The following is a 17,915-nucleotide window of genomic DNA, read 5'->3' as shown; positions in this document are numbered from 1 at the left end:
ATGAATTTTTACAAACTGTGTACATTTTTTATTTATGTGGATGATACTATACTGTTTCCTTCTTGTTTTCACTAAACTCTGCTTTCAGTGTGTACATGGTCTTTGTTGCTCCTAACTGCCACATAATGTGTCATGGTCTGCATCCAAGAGACAGCTCACTACTCTCTTAGTTATGGATACCCAGATTTTCGCTAAGTCTCCACTATAAAAACCTAATGACAGAGTGTCTTTGCACATGTATCAACAGATCTTTTAAATTTGGCAATGTGAGTTTACTAGTTCTAAGAACATTTTGGGTATTTTTCTTTATTAATTTCTTTCTATCCATTTCCCTATTTTCTTTATGGAATTTTTATTAGTTCAATGTTGAAACAAATCTTTGATTTTCTTATTTTTGTTCTACTTTCTGTGCGATTTAAACTTTATAGTCCTACCATTTACTGTTTGTTTATTACATTTTTATACTTTTTACATTAATTCATTGTACATTAATATAAATTTTACATTAACTATTTTACATTAATTTCCAAATGCTCTTAACTGCTAAGTTCTTTTTCATAGCAATCTACTATCTTGTGGATAATCTCTTCTATCTCTGCTGATATTAATTATGCTTTTAAAAAATTACTTTCTGCTCCCTTCATTATTCATATTCCCTCAAGCTCCTTCTACCTATTTATTATTTTGATTTGTCTTTGTGTTGGACCTTTTCTTTGAATGCTGATGACCCCTAACTGTGTTCATATTTAAGATCAAGGCACAAAAGGCTTCTTGGAAGCTCCTGTGAATGGTTGGGGCTTATAGAATGGCGGGGGCGGGGTGTAGTGGATGACTCAGAGAAGGCAATGGCAACCCACTCCAGTACTCTTGCCTGGAAAGTCCCATGGATAGAGGAGCCTGGCAGGCTGCAGTCCATGGGGCCCTAGGAGTCAGACATGACTAAGCGACTTCACTTTCACTTCTCACTTTCACACACTGGAGAAGGAAATGGCAACCCACTCCAGTATTCTTGCCTGGAGAATCCCAGGGATGGGGGAGCCTGGTGGGCTACCATCTATGGGGTCACACAGAGTTGGACACAACTGAAGCGATTTAGCAGCAGCAGCAGCAGTGGATGACTAGTACTTGCCTCTCCCAAAAATGTGTCCACATCCTAATTCCTGGAATTTGTGAACACTCCCTTATTTGGAAAAAGGTAATGTAATTAAGGATCTTGAGATGAAGAGGTCATGCTGGATCATCCAGATGACACTAAATCCAACAACAAGTATCCTCATAAGAGAGAGACAGAAGGAGGTTTTAGACAGAATAGGAGGCAATGCAGCCACAGAGGCAGAGAGTGGAGTGATATAGTCACAAGCCTAGGAATGCCTGGGGCCCACAGAGGTTGGAAGGAGGAGGAAAGAAATTCTCCCCTAGATCCCTTGGAGGTAGCATAACCCTGCCAGATTTTGGCCCTCTAACCTCTATGAGACAATTTCTCTCACACTGTTAAACTACCTGGTTTGTGATAATTTGTTGCAGCGGCCAAAGGAAACTAAAAAGTGAACCTCACCACAAGTGATGGGTCAGACCATTTTTCTGGTCACCGTCAAATATCAGGATACAAAGGTCTTTTCTCTTCAGATGGATGGTTTTCCACAGAGGAATGCTGTGAAACCCTCTCCCTCTCCTTCCCCAGACTGCTACAGTTCTGAGAGCCAAGCAGTAGAATTGGGCTGGAAACATGATATCCAGTTTGTGGACTTTCATATAATACTTCTGCTTTCACTATAAGAGATCAACCCCATCTAATATTAAACTCTGTTTAAACATGGTGGGTTGAACCAAGTTGGTCATCTCCTGTGTGTCCACAAAGCCAAGCTTTTCTGATTCAGCCTTGAGAGAGAGGAAGTCTTCTAACTAGGGCAGTGTGGGGTTGGGTGGGGCAGACACCTGTGAGTACTGTTTGGTTGAGGGGAGGACATATCTAAACGTTCCTCACAAGGATTTATGAAAAATCTTGTTTAGCATCCCCCATAACCCAGCTTTACATGATGCCTCAATTCCTGACCCTTTCTTGGCATTCCTCATTGTAGTTAATGTAGCCTCAGCTTTCATGACACTAGATTAGTTATCATTTACTCTCTGTCTCAGACATTTTGTTGGCAACTCTCATTTGTTTTCATACCCTCTCCTATTCTCTCTGTCACTGCGTCCTTCTCAAAATTTATTTCCTGTGTTTGTGGATGTATAAGAGATAGCCAACTTCATTCAATCCACCATGCTTAAACAGAAGCACCACTTTATAAATTTCCATTTCAAGAACATTTGCCATTCAGACAAGAAATTATGTTCAGTTTTGCTCAGAAAACAGAAGACCCTCTATGACCCTGTTTTTGCCCTTCTATTTTCTCCTTTTAACTCCCAAAGTGAAATTTCCACTTAAGTTAAATTAGGTCACATCATAGTCTTCTCACTCTCCATAACAAATCCCATTTCGTCATGTTGGCTTATGGGGTGGTGCTCCCCTTTCTGGAATATTCACTCCCATGTATTCTATTTTATTCTATTACATATTTTGAATCCCAAACAAAATCCCAATCCTTTATGAAACCATTCCTGATAACTTCAGACTATATAGATTTGTCCCTTCCTCAAACAAATGAACTATATCTTATATTAGCAAGTAAACAGACTTCTGCTCCCTAACTGTTTCAAGTGTTGTTGTTGTCTTTTCAGCAAAACATAAGTTTTTTAAGGGCAAAAACTATGCCTTAAACTTTATGTGCTCCTTGTAATGCTTATCATGGCATTGAACACTGAATGTTTGTTAACTGATGTACAGTAATTCAAGCCACAAATATGAAATTTGATGTCCAATACAAGATAGAGTAAGAACCTTTTGAGGATACAGTCTGTATCTTATTAAACATTATATGCCTAACAACCAGCACAGCATTTGACAAAAATGGTCTCTTTTGAGTGATGGAATGAAAGAATGGATAAATGGACCCTCACTACATATCATGTTCAATGTTGTACCAACTTAAGATTTTTAATTCCTAAGAATACTAAAGATGATTAAAATGACTGTATTCCCAGCATCTAGAGCAGCTTTTGGCCCAAAGGGGCTGCTCAGTAAATGAGGGTTGCATGAACAAATTTGCAAAAAGTCCAGAGCATTAGTTTAGAGTCAGAGAGAAGAGAAAAGAGAAACATCTGGCTTACCCGGAAAGCACTCCCAGGACGAGGTTGAGAACAAAGAAGGATCCAATGATGATGAGGGGGATGAAGTACAGCCAATTCCAGGTGGCTCCTAAGGCATCATTGGTCTGAAAGAAAGAAAAATGGTTTTTTAGTATTATACTTCATCAAAATCATCTGCCAGGTGAAGGCCTCCATTCCCACAGCTTCACATGGAGGGTTATGCAACAAGTACAGTGCAATACAAACATACATTGCATTGCTTCACTCCCGATTTGATGTGATTATAGATTAACTCATTCTCCCATGTATACTGTGCAGGGCACCATGTCACTGTCATACAACAGCCTGCGTTTGAATAGTCTAATATCCTCACCCAATGGATAACAGTCCAGAAAGGTCAAATATTTTTCTAAGATCACACAAATAATCACTGGTTTTATAGTGTTCAGTGATGTGGGTTCTAAGCCTTTCTACTCTAAATTAGGCAAATTTTCAAAAGACAGAGGCAAGGTACGTCCATCATTTTAGTCCAGGGGTTTTGGTAAAGGCTATGACAGGTTGCTTGGAAGAGATGAGTGTTATCCACGTGCTGCTCAGCTCCTGACCCTGGGCTCTGGCTTTCTTTCTTCCATCACATCATGGTCCAACAGTACACAGCTAGACCAGGCCAGGCCCTGGGAAGACTCTGGAAAAACAAGGAATAAATCTAGACTTGAAAAGGGATCCCTTATTCTCTCTGTAATGCTAACACATCGTGAACTAAACCCTGCATGGAAATCCACATTCTGGATTCTAATACCACAAGTGTGATGCCAGGTCTCTGAATGGTAGAGGTTGAGGGAGGATCATACCACGTGGCTCAAGAAAGAGAAAAATCAACTCTTGGTAGGATTTCTCATTAAGCACCTTGAAACGGTTTTGGAACATTTTGAAAGTCCCATCTAACACTTGGATCTCTCAACTCAGCTTTCCCTTGACTCTCTCTCCCCATGATATCAACCCCAAATCCTCCGAATTAGTCCACTTGAATTACATTTTGCATACATAGGGCTTTGAAATCCCTCCCAATCCCATCCTACTCTCTCACACACAAACTTTAATACTTGTTTGAAACTCAACAGTTTCTAGAAAGATATCTTATTCCCAATTCACTGGAGAAACAAGGCCATCCAAATCAAACGCCATGCCTAAAATTCGCACACTAAATTAGCAAAATGAAGATCCGAACTCAGAATTTCTATGGCAAAGTGTTTCTTGTCCTGATGTACCTTTTTCTCCCTCTCACTTTGCCAACATATTTTGATTCATCATCTTCCTGCTTCCCGTGGACTTCTATGACATTCTATCTTGTTTTTCCCCCAAATTATCTCATTTTCCTTCTGCCTCCCAATCAAATATGTCAGCCTATAAAATACAGCCTCCCACTGATCATGGCAACTATCACTGCACAATAGATTTTCCATTAAAAAACAGCTTCTAAGGCAACCTCTTTCACCAAACTTGTCTCTTTGTCTTGCCCCTACACTGTTCAGAGAGGTATGTTTGCAAACGAAGCAGAATAAGAGATAAAAACAAACACCTTCTGAACTGAATGAACAAAAGAAGAGACCTGACAATTTCAGTAAATAAGAGCTAGTGCTTTGGTTCAACAGGTCTGGTGAGTCAAATGCAAACAAAGAAGATGCGGGCCAGACCTTAGAGGAAACCACTCCTGGTATCAGAAGGAAGATGCAAAAGAACTAGATGCCAAGGCCTACAGGGGGTTTGAATGGACATCAGTTCAATTCAGTTATTCAGCCGTGTCCAACTCTTTGCGACCCCATGAATCACAGTATGCCAGGCCTCCTGTCCATCACCAACTCCTGGAGTTTACTCAAACTCATGTCCATTGAGTTGGTGACGCCATCCAAACAGCTCATCCTCTGTTGTTCCCTTCTCCTCCCACCTTCAATCCTTCCCAGCATCAGGGTCTTTTCAAGTGAGTCAGTTCTCCGCATCAAGTGGCCAAAATACTGGAGTTTCAGCTTCATCATCAGTACTTCCAATGGATATTCAGGACTGGTTTCCTTTAGGATGGACTGGTTGGATCTCCTTGCAGTCCAAGGGACTCTCAAGAGTCTTCTTCAATACCACAGTTCAAAAGCATCAATTCTTCGGTGCCCAGCTTTCTTTATAGTCCAACTCTCACATCCATACATGATTACTGGAAAATCCATAGCTTTGACTAGACGGACTTTTGTTGGCAAAGTAATGTCTCTGCTTTTTAATATGATGTCTAGGTTGGTTATAACTTTTCTTCCAAGGAGCAAGTGTCTTTTCAACATCTCTGTGGCTTAGACAGTCACCCCTACCCTTAGCCCTCTTTGGCAGCAAGAACTCAGTCTGCTCCCAGTACCCTAATCAGGGCTCAAGTGCCAATAAGCATTAGTTGGTGTCAGCAATAGCAATGATGAAATTGTGGCTTTTAAGCTCTCTTTGGTCCCAGGAGTGACTGTGCTATGTCTTGAGGATGGTGAGAGCAATTTCAGTTGGGTGACTATTTGCCAAAGATATTGCAGAGTGAAGAACAATTCCCAAATTGTGGTCTTCTTATAGCTAGTGATCTGTAAGATGCTCACATGTTCTGTGGAAAATGAGCTTCTGGAATCAAAGAAACTCGGGAAACACAGCAGATTTTATTTTTGCATTAGCCTGTGAGAAGACCCACCCAAAAGAAATAATATTCAAGTTGCTTCCTCCATCATTTCATATGATTCCTTGATTACAAACCTCCTTTTCAACAGAAACCTATTAACATATCAGAAAACACAGCCCGTGAAACAATGGGATAGAAGGAGTCCTCTCACGGGCCCAGAGGCTGGGATGTGCTTTCTAACTCTTCTCTAGAATACGCAGAGTGTTGTGAGAATGTTTTGGTTTTGCTTTAACCTACATTAAGGCAAGAGACTTCATTGTCTGCTCATTTCTGTACCTGGCACCTGACAAAGTGTTTGGCACACACAGGTGCTCAGCTAATCAATAAATGACCATGATTTGAGTAAAATGATTCTCGGGTTTAAAATATGCCAAAAATAAATTCATTCTGATATTCTCCCCAAGCTTTATCTGAATTGTGTTTAAAAAAGTCATCCACCATGGTATTGGAGCCTGTGGAATGAGAAGATGAGGAGAAAAGAAAGAGAAGGAGAAAAAGAATATCTGGGAGGACCCCGGCATCATGCCCTAGGGGGTTATTAAGGATGACTGACAGCTTGAAAGGGTTTTCTGGAGAAAGCAGCTTGACGGCTCCCCTAGATTATTCACAAACCTTTTAATAGACCTGCTGCACCCTCTTTACACCTTCCTCCTCTCCCTCCGGCTTCCTCTTAGCTCTTCCCCTCCCATCCTTCCTCTACAGGTGGCCTTACAGCCTCACCTCCCGTGCCTGTCAGTGGATCAATGACAGGTCCACTAAGACAAGGGAACAAACCTCAGCAGAAAGTGGGCAAGCTTGGGACTTCACGCCTCCCTCCTCCAAAATGGCAAGGTTCTTTCTGATGCTAATTAGAGTTTCAATCTCTTTCTGATTCATCATTATTACAACCTTAAAATTGTCCAGTGTAGGAGAGACAACTACTGCAGTATCTTTTGAGATGGAAGAAGAAGAAAGCACTCGACAACTCTGAAGGCAGCAAGTGCCCTGATACCATATGATGTGGGAGTCAGGAGCGCCAAGCAGAAAGTTGCCAGTTCAGCTCCAGAGTTGGGACTGTGCTCCCTCTCGGGGTGGGCATGCATGTCTGTGACACAGTAGGCGGTGGGAGAGCAGAGGGGCTGCCTGCGTGAGAGGAAGCATCTCCCCTTCCCTTCTCTCTCCCTGGTACCCACCTCCCCCCACCCGCCCAGCTTCTGTGATCCCAAGCACCTTGGATGTGGGTGCATCACACTTCATTCTCCCTACTGATTCTTCCCTCAGGGACAGGAACAGTCACGCTAAGAACTCCGTGCAAAATTGAGGGAAAGAAGACCCACAGCTCTCCCAAACACGGTCCACTGATTTCTGGCTCCAGGAGAGAGAGAGTCTCACGGTGGAAGCTTCCCTGCCCAGCCCAGTATTATGGAGCAGCTTAAGTATAAACCAGCCCCTCCTTGCAAAGAAGGCTTGACAACGCATTCCAGCCTCCTCCTTCCCCACCATTCATGGAACACCTACTCTTTGGCAGGCAGTACCCGAAGAGAGCTTTTCTTTGGAGCAGTGTCCTCTTATTTAAGATGCTGAGTCTCCTCCCACTGACCCAGTCAAGCCCCTAGACTCGACAGGCTGGCTGTCCTCCACTTCTCTCACCTCTCCGTTCCCTGAGTGACACACACACGCACACGTGTGCGGGGCGGGGGTGATGACAGACAGAGAGCGCATTGGAGGCGGCGGCCCACCTGCACACGCAGTGCTCAGCGGGTAGCAGGCCTGACACAGTGGGAATGTGTTCCTCTGGGAACCTGCCTGACTGGGGGTGGTGAGCCCACCCACTCCCTGGGCAAACAGGCACACATGGCAATTATCACATTAATCTCTGGGGGATGGGGGCGATGGGGGAGGGCAGGGGTGGTGGGAGGAGCTAGATTGGGGAGAAAGATGGGGATGAGGATGGCAGGAGGCAGGGGGTCCCAGGGTTTTCCTGGCACAAGGCTGAAGGCAGGGCTAGCCTCCGTAGTTGGAAGCAGGTCTCTATCAGTGTTCCACAGGGCTCTGTGGAAAACAGGCCGAAGAGCCTCCTCCTGGATATCCACGCCTTTCACAGAGCAGCTTCCACCAGGGAGGCTGAATGACCTATGGCTGCAGAATTGGGAGACTGATGAGTTGGGACTGGGAAAATATGGGGGTTCTTTCAGGGGAAAAAAGGGTCCTTTCAGGGGAGAGAAAAGGTCTCTCAGATACACCTACTCCCCAGGCTACAGGCGCCAGCAGGCAACCCCCAGCCTGGCCCCCAGCAGGGTTTCTCGGCCAGCGCGTCACTAATATCTTGGGCTGGATGATTCAAGGCTGGCTTGGGGAGGAGTACACTGTCCTGTTCACTGCATTTGCAGGATCCCTGGTTTCTACCTATTAGATGCCAACAGCATTTTTCCCAGTTGTGACAACACAAAGTGGCTTCAGAACTGCCAGATGTCCCAAGGGGGCAAAAACAGCTTGCTATTGAGAACTACTGGCTTAGAGACTCTTGTCTCAAAGACAGCTTTGGAATTACCAACTGGACTCAAGTCAAGGGATGGCTGCAGCAGCAGCCCTGGGCTGTTAAAGAGGCCAGGCCATTCATCTCCACAGAAACATCTGTCCAAGGGGACTTCCCTGGTGGTCTAGTGGTGAAGATGCCACACTTCCACTGCAGGGAGCACAAGTTCGATCCCTTGTCAGGGAACTAAGATCTTGCATGCCACATGGTGAGACCAAAAAAAAAAGTCCAAGGCCTCTGCTAACCACTCCAGGGAGAGAAAATTCAGAGAGGGCAAGAGTGGAATAAAGGAAAGGGGCAGAGACCAAAGACAATTCCACAGTTCCACCTTCCCTGATGGTATGATACCTGGGCACCCATCATTGCCCAGCTTGCTGGCCTCCCCTAGGCCCGCACTTCATTCCAGCACCAAGTGAATACCTCCTTTTCATCCCGAGAGACTTGAAGTCCACGGCCCAGCACCAGAAGTCATGGTTTGTACGACAAATGTGTGGACCATGTATTAATACCAAGTGACAGATATTCTCCTAGATACTGGGGACAAATGATGGACAGAACAGTCCCAGGTCCTGGTCCACATGAAGTAGTATAATGGGGAGACCCCCATTAAATAAGTGAGCTCACACAGCCTGTTCGACTTTAAACTGAGGGGAGGGTGATGAAGGATCACTCCGGGAGCTGACCTGAAGGTGCATCTGATCTGGTTCAGGAAGTCAGCAAAGGATTTGCTGAAGCTTTCAGAGTAAAGCATCACATGAGTCTAGGAAACTACCTTGGCAATGGCAGCAGAGGTTAGAAAGGCAAAGGAAAGGTTTATTATGGAGGGGAAAGGGAGAAGAGGAAAAGGTTTAAATTAAGAAGTGCTCACAATCATAAAAAACAAGTTTATGCTTATCAAAGCAGAAAGGGGGATAGTGTGGTAAATTAGAAGCTTGAGATTACTATACACATTACTATATATAAAATAATATATAAAATAGAAAACTGACAGGGACCTACTGTATAGCAAAGGAAACTCTATTCAGTGTTTTGTGAAAACCTGTAAAGGAAAAGAATCTGAAAAAGAATTGATCAATATATGTGTGTGTGCACGCGCGTGCGCATGCATGTAACCGAACTGCTGTGCTATGCACCTGAAACTAACGTGCTGTAAATCAGCTACACTTCAATTAAAAAAAAAAAAAGATTAAGAAGTGCCAAGAGGTAGGGGACACATGAGAAGAAAAATGAGGGCAGGGAACGCTGACACCGAACTCCTGCCTCTGCAGTAGCAGCCCCCAGGCACCTGGGTGGATGTTGTACTGAAACATTCATAAATCATAAGGGCACCACCCTTAGTGGATTTTTTCAAAGTGTACATAACTGTGCAGCCAGCATCCAGATAAAACCAGGCTTCCCTCACATCCCTTCCTAGGAATCATCTCCTTCTTCTCAAATGTAACGGTCTCCTGACTTCTATATCCATCAATTACGCTGGCCTAATTGCCGGGAGAAATATCAATAACCTCAGATATGCAGATGACACCACCCTTATGGCAGAAAGTGAAGAGGAACTAAAAAGCCTCTTGATGAAAGTGAAAGAGGAGAGTGAAAAAGTTGGCTTAAAGCTTAACATTCAGAAAACTAAGATCATGGCATCTGGTCCCATCACCTCATGGGAAATAGATGGGGAGACAGTGGAAACAGTGTCAGACTTTATTTTGGGGGGCTCCGAAATCACTGCAGATGGTGACTGCAGCCATGAAATTAAAAGACGCTTACTCCTTAGAAGGAAAGTTATGACCAACCTAGATAGCATATTAAAAAGCAGAGACATTAGTTTGCCAACAAACGTCCATCTGGTCAGGGCTATGGTTTTTCCAGTGGTCATGTATGGATGTAAGAGTTGGACTGTGAAGAAAGCTGAGCGCCGAAAAATTGGTGCTTTTGAACTATGGTGTTGGAGAAGACTCTTGAGAGTCCCTTGGACTGCAAGGAGATCCAACCAGTCCATCCTAAAGGAGATCAGTCGTGGGTGTTCATTGGAAGGACTGATGCTGAAGCTGAAACTCCACTACTTTGGCCACCTTATGCGAAGAGTTGATTCACTGGAAAAGACCCTGATGCTGGGAGGGATTGGGGGCAGGAGGAGAAGGGGACGACAGAGGATGAGATGGCTGGTTGGCATCACCGACTCGATGGGCATGAGTTTGAGTAAACTCTAGGAGTTTGTGATGGACAGGGAGGCCTGGCGTGCTGCAATTCATGGGGTCACAAAGAGTCAGACACGACTGAGTGACTGAACTGAACTGAATTAAGAAATCACGTCTCACATTTCTCTCAATGTCCTGAGCCATCCACATTCCCTCACTGCTCAGGGACTTAAAATTCGGAAGAACCCTCCTACTGTTGAGCTCTCACCGGCCTGGATGTGGCAGAGTCTGTGCTGTCCCCAGTGGTCTCCTTTAGAGCAGGTGGACCCGCCCCCCCCACCCCCCGGCAGCTCTGAGTTTTGGCTGCTAATGGCTCACACCTGGATCCTCCTGAGAAGTAGGCCCCCGGCTGACAGACCCTCCTCATCTGGGAGTTTATGCCTATCCTGGGGGCCATGACCTGGAACCAACAGCTCACTGATACAAGGGTGTCGCAGGCCCAGCCCCTTCCCCTTCCCCTCTGCGCGGGACAGCCTCCGTGGTGCAAGCTAAAACGTGCAGAACTACGTCTCTGTCTAGTATTTTCTCCTGACCTATTCAACTTTCCTCCTATTAGTTCAGGCTTCCCCAGCGAGAATTCCATCAGTAAAATCATTGCCACAAAAATCTCTGTCCCAGAGACAGTTGATAGGGAATCTGATTTAAGGCATTAAATCGTTTTCTCATCAGGGTTTGACTAACCTCACAAAGCAGTAACACTCTGCCCCGAGCCACCCAAATGGATAGTAGATGATGTTTCTAAAGGCAGAGCCACTGCCCTTTGACCACAGTCACATTTTATCGAAAGGAGGTACGATGTACAGCGCACCCTACGACCACTAAGCAAGTTAAGGCCTGTGGACCACGTGTACCAGGAATTCTAGCCACCATCTAAGTAGATTACAGGAACACACTACCCAATCCATCACTTGGTAGAGGAGGAAACTCACTAAGGTCTGGACAAGCAAAGTAACGGGGCCACAATCTAGAGCCACATGGGGTCAACTTCTTGAGGACGCTTGACTGCCCATTATCTCACTTGTCTCTTAATAGCAATCCTACCCACTCTACCACCACCTTCTAGGGCAGAGCCACAATAAAGAAGAAAGCCAACACGAGAGTCTGGCAGCCAGAAGGTAAGAGCTGTATGTCTCAGACCCCAGGCAAGAAAGCAGGGTCGGGGGAGCAGGTGGAAAGAGTGAGGACAGAGAGCCTGAGTGAAACATGGCCACCTGCTGCCACCCAGCAGGGAGGCGGAGCCTGTCAGTCCTGGAGGCAAAGCATTCCATTATGTCTCAGACCCCTGCGTGTATTTAATAAACATGCTAAGTCTCCCCACATAAACAAGCTCCAAAGGCAGCATCTGGCTTAGCCAGGGGCCTGAGATAAGTAATCAAGGCTTTCCACGCATTCTGGTCCTTTGCAGTCCCCCAGATTTGATGGCCAGCAGCCACTTTCTCCTCTTGCCTGGACTGCCAGCGACTGTCACTGAGGATTCGGCACTGCCTTAGCCCACATGCAAAAGTACCTCCAGAGGGACTTCCTACTGGGCCTTTCACCACTTATTCTTCCCCTTCTCTGACCAGTGGAAAAACAGAGCAGGACCAGTGGGCCCAGGACGAGAGCCAGAAAAATCTGCTCTCCCACCCGTGTTCACAGGCAGCAGCATGATGCCATCAAGCCCACCCTCGGGAGCTCTGCTTAGTATCACCGACCAGCAAACACTGCCCCACCCTGGACGTGGGTGGCGATCACCACTGGGGCTGGGCATACAGGTATGGATGTATCTGTGAAAATCCATCCACACTCCTGGGAAGAGGACGCAAATAAATGTCAGAGTGAGGGCGGATGAGCAGCGCTCCATCTAACCAGGAAGGCTGCCATGACCTTGTCCACGCAAGTGAGCGCCTTCACGCCCACACAGCTCGGGGCCCGGCTGTGCTGAAGAACGCTTTGGTAAATCCTAAGGGTTCCAATACTGTTGTTATGTGAGGTTTGCTGTCTCTTCCCTTTCCGATCACTGGCCCCAAAGCCCAAAATGGAGATAACACATCTGTTCAAGATCTTGTACTGTTGAAGCCGGGATTGGGTTCCACAGAGGCTCAATAGTCTATTCTTTCTACTTGTGTGTATGCATGAAATTTTCTATAATAAAGAGTTTTTAGATTTTCCGCAAATAAAACTGTATAGGTTATTTATACGGCTCAGGGTCATATGTGGGTTTTTAGAGAATCCTTTGTGGCAAAACACTGAAAAATGGTAACAGTGATGGTAACTGGGCAAGGGTAGAAATTAGTGATTTTATTTAAAAATATTTTTATCCTTTCCTATACTTTGCAGCTTTTTCTGCAGTAACTAGTGGGTTTTGTTTTGTTTTCATGGTCAGAGAAAACATAAAGAATACTGTAGGGAAATAGCCAGAGAGAAGGGAAGGCCCTCCTGCCAGGCAACTGCAGCAGAGTGCTGCGGAGGTCAGCTTCCCTGGGGTCACTGGGAGCTGGACAGTTGACCACACAGCGAGCCATCCAGGCTGAGATGCTGCTCACCTCTGGGAAAAGGTGAGCATGCTGTTCTGATGCTGCCATATGTACGTTGGCCAAGTTGGCCACTCAGAGAGGAAATGAACAAGGATACTTCCAGGACTTCCCTCGTGGTCCACTGGTTAAGACTCTGAGCTTCCAGTGTAGGCGGTACAGAGATCGATCCCTGGTTGGGAAGCTAAGATCCCACATGCTACAGCACAGCCAAAAATAAATAAATAAAGAGGTTGTTTTTTATGATGATCAGCTAACACACATCACCCTTCTACCCAGCCTACACGGCTGGTTGACGAGAGACTGAATGTATTCTTGCAAGAAACTCAAGCACCAGAAAGAGCTCAGAGAATGAGAGAAGACATGAGTCTCAGGAGACCCTCCCTTTAAGGCCCAGGGACAAAGGGTACATGAGGCTTGACAGACCCTCTGCATTGTGAGAGTTCTGTGTAGTTTAGAAAGGCTATACTAATGCCCTGATGACACAGGGCAGCAGGTCTTCAACCAGTCCCCGGCTGGTTCTCTGCTCCATCCCACAGTCCTCAGAGGTCAATCCTCCTAGTTACGATCATTTGCTGCCATTTCCACGAGTCCCCTGTCTCCTCCAGTTAAACATCTCTATTTCCCATTCGTCTAACATGAATTCTGTACCTTTCATCATCTTGAAGTTTAGAAGGAAGAACAGCATCTTGTACAAGCCCCTTACTTTAGGAATGAAGAACCAAAGGTCAAAAAGCTGATTTCTAAAAGATATTCCCTAGCTGATTACAGAAGTATAGCTAGGACTTCTGATCCCCAGGCTACCTTCTATTCTCCCCCACATCATTTAGTATTGAGATTAAATATATGGTCCTACTCCCTCTGGTCATTCGTATGTAGTTACTCTAGCCTCCTGCTCTCCCTTGGAAGCTCCCTAAAGTAGGACACCATGATGATGTCTTACTTCTGAAGGTTCAGAGACTGGAGCTATGAACATGGCTATCAGATTTCATGAAGAAAGGAGTGAGGCTGGAGATGTCCTGGAAGGCATCCTGGGGCTGTGCCTTCACCTGGACTTGAAGTAGGACAAGGATGTAGATTGGCCCATTGATGGAGGAAGACAGTCCAAGAGAGGGAAACAAGCGGGAATGATGAGGCCACAAAGAGTAGTCGTGGGGAGCAGCGAGTAAGGCAAGATGAACAGGAGCAGGTCCAGGCTTCCCTGGCAGACCAGTGGTTAAGAATCCATCTAGCAAAGCAGAGGACACAGGTTCAATCCCTGGCCCGGGAAGATCTCACATGCCTTGGGGCAACTAAGCCTGTGCTCCCCAACAAGAGAAGACGCCACAAGGAGAAGCCTATGCACCACAATGAGAGAGTAGCCCCCACTCACTGCAACTAGAGAAAAGCCCAAGTGTAACAATGAAGACTCAGCACGGCCAAAAATAAGTAAATAAATAATTTTTTTTTTAAAAAGAGGAGCAGGTCCTGGAAGACCCTGAATGGGGGTGTAAATGTTTGGATTTGCTCACTACCCTAGAGCTCTTCCTTCCTTCTACCTTCCCTCTCTGCCAAGCCATGCGTTCCCTCATACTAAGCCTGTTCAGTCTCCAGAAGGATTCCCTGAAACACATCACTCGACTTTTCTCTAGAATTTCCCAGCACTTAGGTGCACCCCGTAGCAGCATGCATATTCATTCAACATTTTTGAGTGTGTACTCTGAAAATGATGAATGAGAAAGGAAAACAGCCTTGAGGGCCTTGGTATCCATAAGGAGGTAAGTCATGAGTATAAATGCCTATAATTGAAAATAGAGCATTAAGTACTGCACTTGGGTTTTATTTGTACTTATTTACAGACCCTCTTTATATGCGTTCTGTCTCTCTCATATATTAGTCCTCCCTTTCCATTAGGGTTGACGGGTTCTTATCGACAGAACCACATCCTTTATCCACTCTACTAATGCCTACAAACAAAGAGATTCTCAGTAACACTATGAACTAGCAGATTTTAACACTACTACCATTCTTCTGCCTCACAGGCCTATATGAGTTTCCTTTTCTGGAAATAAATATATCACCTGTAAAATGGCATCTCTGTTGACACACAGTAAGTACACTTAGCTAACTGAAATATTCAGTACAGCACATAAGAGCAGACACTCAAGAAAAGAGCTTCAAGTATAATCATTTTTCGTGGCTTTCATTCCCTCCATAATGCCTTCTGAGTAGGTAAATTAATTTATCATCCAACATCCATGTTTTAATTAATGACTGCGTGTCAAACACTATGTAAGGCTGGTAAGCCCAGCTGCTTCCCTAAAGAAGCCCCAGGCCAGTTAGTTTCATTTATTTTTGTGGCCACAGGAACCACTCTTAGTCCTTGGTAAGAACGGCTTGAAAGCAAGGTATCATAGCTTTGATGTCTTTGTATATTCTGACTTTAAGACATAGCTCTTAAAAACATGCTCAGTGGGTCTGCACTGGTGCTGGTAATGGGGATAATGAAATGTTCAGTCCCATGATTTATTTATTGTGGGATAAATATGCCTATTTATCAGCCAGGGGTCTGAGAGTATCTAGGTGAGGTTCTTAAGTCTGATCTGTCCTGCTGGATCAGTTTCTCCAAGAATGCTGGGCTGCACATGGGCCCAAAACATCACTCTACTCACCTCCATGGCCATTGGGAGAGCCTGGCTCAGCCTGAGTCCCCAGGGCTGGTCACCTCCACTTGTGAGCAGCTTTGTCCACTCACCCCAGTGTTAGACAAATGTTATTTTCTGTGTTTGCCATGATGTGAAAAAGAATAGGAATCACTGTGCCAGACACCATCTGTCAGGGACACTGAGGAGGGAATTCCTCACTTGAGTAGGTGCCTACATCAGACAACAGATGTGGGGTCCCTTCCCACTCAGATCCAGATTCCTCACTGTGGTTCTCCTCTATCTCATGGACTTGAATTCTCTGGTCTTTTCCCCACAACCCTCCCTTTTCTCATCTTTTTATTTCTACTAACTTGTTTACTCTGCTGCTGCCCTCCTAGACACTCATCTTGGTGGTTCTTCTTTCCCCAAAGATATACAGGGTGCGTTCCAACTGAGCATTCCTATTGGCTTAGGGGAGTAACAAGGCTGAAACAGAATACAGATAATAAAGTAATAATGTTCACTGCTTTCCCAATCTGGTAACCACTGGAAAAAAAATCTCTTTTGGTCTTTATCATTCTTTGCACAACTTTCATTGCTGTACATTAGGGTGGAATGTACTGAAATCAACCATGTCGGGTGACACATACAAGACTGCATATGAGCTGTTGGATGGCAAATCCAACATGGACCCAATCAAACCTATTTCTGGAGGTACTAAATGTACACCAAGAAGACCTTATTAAAACATTTTTATCTCCACATTTTCCTGTGACTTACACCCTAAGGCTCCAATGTAATTGAGAAGGAAAAAGAATCAAGGCTTCCATTCATTAAGCATCTAGTCTACACTGAACACTGAGCCAGGTGCATACCAACCACGTGTAAGAGAGATGCAACTGTAATTTCATGTGTTAGAAACAAAACAATAAAATCCAGGCTCATAACACCTGAGGACTTGCCCAAGGCCCCATCGTCAGTATATTATTGAACCAAAATCCAAACCCATGTTTGATTTCCTCTTAAGACATGACATGGTGTTGCCTCTTGTATGGTGGGGGAGGGGGAGAGAAAGAGAGAAATAAAAAATTTTAACATGGAACATATCAGAACAAAGCTATGAATGCAGGTATTTACAACAGCAGTGACAGCAAAAAAAAAAAAAAAAATAGTTCTCATCAATTGCATATTGAAATCCTATCTAAATATTATATTGTTTCCACACCTTTGAAAAACGCCTTAATGCAATGATTTCTTCTCATTTCTTCTAGATGTCTGATAAGGTTGGAAGACTGTCATAGAGAGTTCCCTGGCTAGTAGTGCAACAGTCACTCTGTTGCCAGGGTGATCTTGTTAAGTGGGACAAGTGACTTCCAGCCACAGCTGGCTTCAGTCTTCAGAGGAGGGCAAAGCTGTCATTTCTAACCAACATCTCTCATCTGTCAACATCTCTCTAACCTGTCTCTCTTCTGCTTAAAACCCTCCAAAGGCTGCCCATGCCATATCTCCTACCACGAGAGACCCCAGCCCAACCTCTCTGGCTCATCTCACAGCCCCCGCCTCCTTGCATAACCAAGTCACATGGCCACACTGAGATTCTTACAATTATCCCACTTGCCACTTTCTTACACAGCTCTGTGCTTTTGCTCATATAGTTCCCACTGCCTAGGATACCTTCTCTGCCTTTTCCTCCTGGAAAACCTCTGATTGAAGGTTACCTTCACCCAGAAACCCTCCCAGAGTCAGTCATTCTCTTCACTCTCTGCACATAGGCTACCATGTCACTCAACTCTGTCCCATACTCATGGCTTACTGGTATGCCTTTCTCCATAAGAGTTGACACTGCCCAAGAACGAGGAGAAGGTCTTCTTTTTCTGTCTGCCTCAGAACCCAAGTTAGTTCCCAGTGGGTACTCAGTGCCCAGTGGGTACTTTATTCAGAGTGAATAAAAAATGAAGTTAATACGCTGAATGTGTCATGACTGAGCAACGAAGCACAGCACAGCACACGACTCTGATTAAATCTAAGACAAGCAAAAGAGAGAAAAGAAAAGATGATGAGAAAGAGGATTTCTTAAAGAGTTAATTAAATGTCCAGAGGTTTTTTTTTTTTTTATCACTAAGAGGGCAGAGTCACAGGTTGCCTAGAGGGGTTTATCAGGGATTATCACTTAATAAGCCCTTCCCA

General features: G+C 44.9%; 1 protein-coding gene across 3 annotated transcripts in view; it reads right to left on the bottom strand.

Annotated features, from left to right (window-relative positions):
* The window catches only part of CACNA1E (calcium voltage-gated channel subunit alpha1 E), a 326,283-nt gene that overhangs the window by 151,721 nt on the left and 156,647 nt on the right, over positions 1–17,915 (bottom strand). For all 3 annotated transcript variants that reach the window (XM_061161261.1, XM_061161262.1, XM_061161263.1), the window contains exon 7: positions 3,211–3,314. In XM_061161261.1, coding sequence (XP_061017244.1) covers positions 3,211–3,314 — 104 coding nt within the window. The remainder of the gene's footprint in view (positions 1–3,210; positions 3,315–17,915) is intronic.

Source organism: Dama dama, chromosome 14 (assembly GCF_033118175.1).
Source record: "Dama dama isolate Ldn47 chromosome 14, ASM3311817v1, whole genome shotgun sequence".
In the NCBI taxonomy this organism is placed as follows: Eukaryota; Metazoa; Chordata; class Mammalia; order Artiodactyla; family Cervidae; genus Dama; species Dama dama.
Note: the sequence above shows the minus strand (reverse complement) of the source record. Positions and strands in the feature narration are given on the sequence as shown.